The 8494-nt window shown below is 46.9% G+C and overlaps 2 protein-coding genes across 4 annotated transcripts in view; one reads left to right on the top strand and one right to left on the bottom strand.

Annotated features, from left to right (window-relative positions):
• LOC143006992 (uncharacterized) overlaps window positions 1–597 on the bottom strand; it is an 86341-nt gene extending 85744 nt beyond the window's left edge. Inside the window, exon 1 of the mRNA XM_076158370.1 lies at window positions 61–597. Within this exon, the coding sequence (XP_076014485.1) occupies window positions 61–282 (222 nt within the window). The 5' untranslated portion in view covers window positions 283–597. The remainder of the gene's footprint in view (window positions 1–60) is intronic.
• pex2 (peroxisomal biogenesis factor 2) lies at window positions 160–8071 on the top strand. 3 transcript variants are annotated; one of them, XM_076157904.1, is made up of 2 exons: window positions 160–294; window positions 6580–8071. In XM_076157904.1, exon 2 carries the CDS (start codon window positions 6651–6653, stop codon window positions 7551–7553), a length of 903 nt encoding a protein of 300 aa, XP_076014019.1. In that variant the 5' UTR covers window positions 160–294; window positions 6580–6650; the 3' UTR covers window positions 7554–8071. The 3 variants fall into 3 exon arrangements, with proteins under 3 accessions (XP_076014019.1, XP_076014018.1, XP_076014017.1); XM_076157903.1 differs by lacking the exon at window positions 160–294 and adding an exon at window positions 714–820; XM_076157902.1 differs by lacking the exon at window positions 160–294 and adding an exon at window positions 716–820 and having other exon boundaries at window positions 6577–8071.
• The last annotated feature ends 423 nt before the right edge of the window (window positions 8072–8494 follow it).

Consider the following 8494-nt stretch of genomic DNA (forward strand, 5'->3'; position numbering starts at 1 on the left):
CATACCTGTGCCAGAACAGGACACGCTAAGACCACGACCGCAACACTGCTACTTACATACCTGTAACACTTGCTCAACGGCCGCTGCCTCGTCCATCTGCACGTACATGAGCCTCTGGTCGTAGAGCGCTTTGAACTCACGGAGAAGGTCTTTCATGGCGTTTGCCTCGGGTCCGGGCTCTTGATGAGGAGGTGAGGGGACGGGGACGGGGACCGGAACCGGGACGGAGCCTCTTCCCCCCAAGCGTCCCCGGGACTCCGGCGTCCTCGCGTTTCGGCTCATTTCATGGCTAAGGTGCGAATTATAGTGAAACACACTGTGAAAAAGCTACAAGTAAAGTAACACGCACACAATCACAGCGTCTAACTCAAGCAGAGGAGGTGAAGCTCGCGCGCTGTTTGCATTATCAAACATTGACAATGGCAACGGCCGAAATTGTTATCGAGCAGCTCGTAAAACCGACAGTGCCCGGCGCTTATACTGCACGAAGCTGTGACATCTCCAGTGTTGTTTGTGTGATTTGCCGTGAATGACGTTGGTCGCCATGTACGGTTACTACAACACGGTAAATTGCACATGTCGCGTATGTTTCAGGCATGACAGCGGCGCTTCCTCTTGTCATTTGCCGCTGTGTTGCCGCTGCGTTATCTAATTGGTTGACTTTGATCACGGGACGTGTCGGCGTGGCAGCGTGCCCTGCCATTGGCGGGTCTTTCCCCCGGGAGGCGGGTCCAAGGCTCCCAACCCGGAAATACACATTGTTTTGATGTCTGACGAGCTTGGATTACATTGACGTCGCCTTCTCCTTGCAAAGAAATGGGTAAATATCCACAGAAACTATGCATGCCCGTATCTACCGTCTCCCACGTGCACGCGCTCCGACACGATGCTCGCTCCCGACACGTCCGCTCATTGAAGGGGAACGATCGTGATCATATATCTGCGTGTTGTGTTACTGGTCATATACTATAAATCTGATCGACTACCGAGACGTTCAGCAACAGCAAATTAGTATTCAGTGTCCGGCTATATTCATTTACCAAATACATGCTTCCATGGCAACCTGGTGGGAGAGCTCGCTCCTTAAAGGGTGTTGTTTTGCCCCGCACACTATTCCAATATTCCCCCATATGCGTATAATCAGCGCCAGAGATCAAAAATGTCCACATTGACATTCATGGCTAAGTTGATCTTGAGGCAAACGGGGCCATGACCAGTGTGATCTTGATTGATTTTCAAGAGACTTCTCTCTTCATTCCTCTCATCCCAATCATCCCCGGTTATATCTCTCTTCCAGTGGCTTTAGCTGCAATGCTCCCACACATTCTGCCAAAACCTAATCCCCTCTGTGATTATCACATAATGCTCTCGCCTTATTATCAAAATGGAGCAGATTTGGGTTTTTGTTATTGTTAAAAGACTGATAGGCATGAGCTAAAAAAAAAATTAAGAGGTAAAGTCATTATGAGGAGAATGTGGAGCAGCTGATTGTACATGAGATTGAAGTATGGGTCCGTGATTGTGTGTGGAGCTAAACACTTAGTATAATGAGTGTGTTTTAAGGGAGTCTTCTGAAGTTAAATTGGGCCGTGATCTCACTCTGGGGTCAAGAGGTCATCTTACACAGTTTCCAGATGAAAGCATGTGATAAGGGCGAGAGGGTTCTGCCTGCACTTATCTGGAAAGAATTCAACCTCTGATGAATTAGTTTTATGGTGGTATGTACTAAATTAAATGGCCTTAACGTGTGGTCTGCTCTGTGGTGCTTAATGCAGCTTTGCTCAAATATGCACAAATTGAAACAAGTGTTTTGGTTTTTTTAAACAATGGCGCTCAGGAATAGGACAGAGCCACATCACATCATAAACACAGATTAATGGTCATAGACTGATAAAAGCGAACCATCTCTCATTACAATCAAATCCATTTACTGTACATTTTTTTTCAATTTATTATTTATATGTTGTGTATTCCCTAAATGCATTTCTGTTAATTACAACGTGCACATACTTTGTATGTATGTAATATTATACAGAGCTAATTCTCAATTTTCTTGGATATTAATGAACTAAGCTAGAAAATTGTGATGAATATAAAATGGGGACACCACATATTCCCCCAGAAATAACTGGTCTATACATCGAAGAGGACGTTCTACATTTAAACCTGACAACTATGAAGGTTTACGGCCTTCACAGTTTCATTGATTTTTTTTCTTTTACAGCAGAACAAAGCAGCAATCATTCCCTGGTTTCCGAAGGTTCCTTTCAGTCACACATTTTTATACAATATACAAAAATAGATCTCAAATATTCCTCAGGACAGCGTAATGAGGTCATTCCCTAGTGGTTGCCTCAATGACCCTTAAGAAAGCCACAACTTCACTTCTCTCATTCATTAGCCGTTCCTTTTCTTCCACATTCAATGTACCTCTCTAGCGTCTAAATGTTTCATGACTTTTTAAGTTGTTTTTTGCAACCTCAAGTCCTTATTACTCATACCGCTTTGGAATGCTCAACCTTTGTACTCATGAAATCAATTATTTCTCTTAAATAATTTACCTTCTGAGCTAACCAGATTAAGCAGAGCGCATTTTTTCGTGTCGGGCGTGCTGCTCTAACCGATTCTTTTTTTTCAGGCATTAACTTAGCCCTCACCCCATTGCTTGGAGGAGTCTTGGGTGATTAGAGGAAGAGGAGAGCCTTGATAAAGCATTAGTGTGTGATGCACGCACACAGCCCGAAGACCCCTTTGTGCATTTGCACACATTCATTTTTCATGAAACAGACTCATAACAATTAGTCCGGTTACCGCCTGGGTAATCTTAGCGTCGGCGTAATGCCTGTGGTCTGCTGTATGACATCACTCTCTTAAAACTTCGAAATCTGACATTCTCATCCGTTTTCATAGTGAGGACATTAGCAGGCATTGGCTAATAGGCCCGCACTCGTTCCTGGCGAAAGAAGGGCAATAAAGCGAGAGAGGAAAAAAGAGAGTGGAGTGCTCAGAAAAAATAGGTTTATTCACCAAAGCTTTTACTCAAATTAATTTACATGGGCAAGGGAATGAAGAAAACCTAAAGTTGTAATCCAACATGCTTTGCCAAAGCATTGCCTGTTTCTCACTACGGCATCACAGAAACTCAAGTGAACATTTTTATATTATTTCAGCTCTATTACGCCAAGAACCGTAATGAAGTGCTCCACACTACGCCACCGGCCAAATCAAAAGTTTTGGCCGCTCCGTTTGTGGTTCACACAGAACGATAGCCACGTGCACAGCTCCTGAGCACTTGAGCGCCGTGCTGAAAAAGCAAGAAAAAGCAATTCCCTATAGATGCTGCCTAACCTCCACATACCCAACATCCCCTGGTCCTCTTTAGTCCCCAACCCCAAAGACCCTCATCCCCTCCCTAGACACCAAAGCCGAGGTCAAGGAGACAGCAGGCCGCAGTCTGTCTGCAGGCGATCCCTGGATGCCGGTACCTCAGTACGGCTCAGCAAGATGCGCACCAGGAATGTTCCCTCCCTCCTTAATTGTGACCGTCAATCTCAAGGTCGATTCCAACCAAGAGCTTCCTGCTTATCTGTTTTACCCCCTCCTTCATTTTTTCCTGAGCTATCTGTGCTCCCTATTTCTCCCCTCCTCACTGTACGGGCAGACAGTAGCCCAGAGAGGGGGGGGGTGGGGCGGTGTGGTGGCACGTCTGCTGATCTGGCTCGATCTTTCTGTCCGTCCGTCTCTGCACGGCGGCAGCAGTCGTCCTAACCTGTTGTGTAGTCATCAGAGGAGCTGGTGCAGCTGCGAGGCTTCAGTCTGATGCTCTGTACACCTTTGTTACCTCTTCTCCCTTCCCTCACACACTGGTCATGGCCCTGTTTGCCTTGGAGCAATGTTGCCGCTTGTTCTCGGCTAGATTGGATATTGTTGCCGCGGTTTCTGTGCAAGCCGTGGCAGCCAGCTTTGAGCCAGAGAGCTATCTTTGTCTGAACAAGCAGGGAACAAAGGAAAGAAAACTCTCATCTGACCTGAACCAAAATACCCTTTAATATTCACGGGGAAAGTGTTTTTTAAAGTAAGTTACACAGTTTTGATAGAAAAGCTCGACCCTATACTTTCCACATGTTCCCGTATTGATTCTCAGTGAACTCCTGTAACCTGCCTTCTGTTGGTTGTCAGCCGCCAGCACTCAAAGAGAGGACATTTTGTCTCTGGTTCAGTTGATTGGCTGACCCATGAAGAATTATCAAGTCAACGTGTTACATCAGGTGTGTGTGTGTGTGTGTGTGTGTGTGTGTGTGTGTGTGTGTGTGTGTGTGTGTGTGTGTGTGTGTGTGTGTGTGTGTGTGTGTGTGTGTGTGTGTGTGTGAGTGATTGAATGAACGCTTCTGAGAAAAGAGTCTGTCCAACATGAATCGATTTGCATGTGAGCAAACGATGTTGTATCTGTCCACGTGTTCCCGTTGCAGATCGCGTCTGCCGTGTTTACAGTCCTCAGTAAACGCCGGCATTGACCGTGACTTTTGACTATTACATAAGGAACATGGATTTCCAGCTGTCCACAGGAAAAGCCCTGTAAATTCAAATGCTTAATTTTTATAGGCAGCCCGGCATTGACTGAAGTGTCTGCTTGTTATGTATTTGGCAAGTGCTGCAAGTCTGAAGGGAAGCTGTCAATAGCAATCCCTGCTATTGATATGGCAGTGGGCAGGAGATGTTACTTGGCCCCCGACTCCGACATCCCTCTGATCCCTCTACATCATAATTACATTAATATTGACAGACCCTTGACAATAGTCACATTACTATTGATAGGTGGCTGTCAATACCGTGTTTCCCCAAATAAAACATATTCATTCATAACTTGTAAACTGCTCGATAAAAGGCTTTGAGAAGAATATTGGACCCGGCCGGGTTTACTCTCCCAGAGGGCTGCGGCTATGATGGGGATTTCCACCACCTGGCTCTGTGTGTGTGTGTGTGTGTGTGTGTGTGTGTGTGTGTGTGTGTGTGTGTGTGTGTGTGTGTGTGTGTGTGTGTGTGTGTGTGTGTGTGTGTGTGTATCTATGGACTGATGGATTAACTTAGCTCTGTATTAAAGTGCATCATAGATCAAGGCCGCCCTTGACATACATACAGTTGCACACTCACAGAGGCGCATAATCTGCACATTTTTCCCATCAAGGGCTGGAAAAAAAAACTTTCAGATTAAACTAAAAAAAACTGCAGCCTGTTTATTGGTTTGCACACAGACACACACACACACACACACACACACACACACACTCAGGCCACCTTATTTTTTTAATCCATATTCTTATTTCCGTCACAGGCGAGGTCCCAGCCACTAAACATGGCAGCATTTAAAGTGCTGCTCAAGGAATTTGTCACACCTGCTTACTTCAGTGTGAATTCACTCTCTTTTCATTCATTTGCTAATTCTACCTTAGCTGGACGGTGTATCCGCCGCCTATTGAAACATCATGAATACACAGATGGTCCCGTGTGCCACAATAAACCCAGAGCATCGCCAACGCATATTAGAATGTTTTTTTCTTCACCTCCTCGAGAAATGTATAAAGTGACCGTCATCTCTCTCTCCCTCTATCTCTGTCAAAACTGCCATATTTACCCTGCTGAAATCTCTTTTAAAGCCTCGTGACAAATCCTGTTCAGCGAGACACAAAAGCCACTGTCAAAAAAAAAGGCCTCACTGTCTCTGTCTCTCTCCCCCTCTCTCTCTCACTCTCTGTGTGTTAGTTAGTTTATTCCACTTCTTAAGCATTTAATTTGAGGACGGGGCAGATGAAACTGGGAATAGGGGAGAGGTTTGGAATGTGTGCGGCACAAAATAGCCCAGACGTCACAATGGCGAGATCCGATATAGAGTCGCCTCTCACAGGGGGGGGGAAATAGTTCCACATTTGGCAGATGTTTACGGTGTAGCAGAGACTGTGCCGTTAGCCTAATCCCTAGTGATGTGATTTCTACACATACCCCTATCTCCAGAGGGAGCAGGCACTAAGAGCCCCTGGGCCTCTACTTGTGTGTGTGTGTGTGTCCCTCTCTCTCTATGTGTGTGTGTGTTGGATTGTGTGTTTATACACTGGAGAGAGCCGTCTAAGACCCCCTGCTCCTCTGCACTGCGCGGCTCAAAGGTTGCATTAAGGACGGGTTTTACATGTGAAAAGTGATTTCCGTTCCTGTGTATAAAGAAGAAATAACCTTCCCAACAGGATGAGCTTTACCTCCCAGGCCTCATTTCTCCATCAACCAAGTTGCCCTTTAATACACGGGACTCTCTCTCCTCTCTCTATATATGTGTGTGTATCTTTTTTCGTCAAATCTTCATTTTATATACATCTTAAGTTATAGGCAGCACTACACAATATAGCGGAACCTCCATCTAAATAAAGTGCTTATAGGTGAATTTGCAGGTCAAAGAAAAAAAAAAAAATTTCCCTATAGGCAAGTTTACACTCAATTTTCGGGGACATTGAATCATAAAGATGCAGGGAAATTTCAGTTTAGACTTTTATTGAGCCTCACGTCTTTGCTGTTTGTATTTTTTCCCAGCAGGTTTACAAAGCGAAGACGAGCAGAGAAGGACAGCTGGAGTTTCTGTCTCGGACGCCGGCGCCGACCCGGAGATGCCGGTGCTGCGCATCAACCAGCTGGACGCTCTGGAGCTGGACGCAGCCCTGGAGCAGCTACTGTGGTCCCAGTTCTCCCAGTGCTTCCAGTACTGCCGCCCGGGCCTGCTCACCCCGCTGGAGCCCGAACTCAGAGCTCTGCTGCAGCTGCTCTTGTGGAGGTTCACACTCTACTCAGGCAGCTCCACGGTGGGACAGTCTTTACTCAGCTTGCGCTACCACAACGCGCATTCGTCCTCGTCCGTCTACAGGCCTCTGACCCGCGGGCAGAAGTTGGGCATGGCTCTTCTTGCCGTAGGCCCTCGCTGGCTCCAGGAGCGTTCCCACAACCTGCCGCTGTGCCTGGGTTTCAGTTCAGGAGGGCTCGTGTCTGAAGGAGCCGCCAGTTTCCTCCAGCAGGGACTCAAGCGATCTTTGACCTTAATTTCTGGCGTTGTCCAGCTCGCAAGCCTCATCAACTTCCTTGTGTTCCTCAGGAAAGGCCGCCATCCCGTGCTGGCAGAAAGGATTGTGGGAGCGCGGGCTGTGTTTAGCAAACCCAACGTGACCCGGGAGGTAGCATATCAGTACATGAACCGCGAGCTGCTGTGGCACGGCTTTGCAGAATTCCTCATCTTCCTCTTACCACTGATCAACACGAAAAAAGTGAAGGCGACGCTCTACTCGACTCTGTTCGGGGCCGCCGGTACCGAAGTTGGGGGAGCAAGGGAGGGGGGGCAGGGTTGGAAAGAGTGCGGGCTGTGCGGAGAGTGGCCCACCATGCCGCACACGGTGGGCTGCCCGCATGTCTTCTGCTACTACTGCATCAAAAGCCACACCATCGCAGACGCCTACTTCACCTGCCCCCGGTGCGGCACGGAGGCCGGGCGGCCGAAGCCGGCGAGGGTGGAGGTGGAGTAGAGCGGCGGTTGATGACTTCAAAGTAACGACCCCAAATCCTGCTGTGTAGGATGTCGTTGCGACTGAGTTTCTTTTGAAATCGCAGTTCAGCAATTAAAAGATTAAACGGCACATATGCTGTGAAATTTTGCTATATTGTAATAAAGATCTGCTCTAAATCCACTGTCCTGTGGGTTGAGTCTAGGAGTTTATGACTGGACTTCAGTCTGTATGATGTCTGTCTCTTTTCTAAACACACATCGACCTGCCATGTTTAATGTATGTGTGCATATATTGACAATACTCTGCCCCTTCTGTTTCTGCGGCCGGACTTTGGCCAGAACTATTTGTCTTTGGTGCAGTGGACAGACTGCAGAGATCCACACACAGCATATATTTGATGAGCGAGCGTGTTGATTTATCCTCCAAATTGTGTGTGTGTATGTGTGTGTTTGTTGAAATGGGAATATTTGTTCTGATGAAAAATGCAGAAAGTCAGCTGAATAAATAATGGGTGGAATTTCTGATGCCTCTCATCATGGCCAAATTAGCATTTGTTGTGTGTTTTGTGCCTAAATTCTATTTCAACATCATTAAAATTGATAGAGTGCTACCTCTTGGGTGTTTATGTAGTTAAGACGAGGAGAGAGGGAAAGTTATAACAATCAGCACACTTCTCTCTAGACAGAACCGGTCATTCTAACTCCCATTATCCGTTTTCACAGCACCCCAACATGCTGAAGATCAAGGGGGCAGCCGGGGGCTCGGATTGACTCACACACACTTGCACACTTGACAGCCAGCTTGTCTTCTCCCTTGGCCTTTCTCTTTTTCGCTGCCTCTCCATCTCTCCCTCTCTCTCTCTCCCCCTCTGTAATCTCCGGGGCCTTCTCCCCTCTAAGACTGTAGTAAACTGTACCAAAACCCTGGCAGTCATCTCCTTCCTCGCAGGCGAATTACTC

The sequence above is a fragment of the Genypterus blacodes genome, unplaced genomic scaffold (assembly GCF_046128005.1).
Source record: "Genypterus blacodes isolate CSIRO-AG114 ecotype Tasmania unplaced genomic scaffold, CSIRO-AGI_Gbla_v1 ptg000076l_1, whole genome shotgun sequence".
Taxonomy (NCBI): Eukaryota; Metazoa; Chordata; class Actinopteri; order Ophidiiformes; family Ophidiidae; genus Genypterus; species Genypterus blacodes.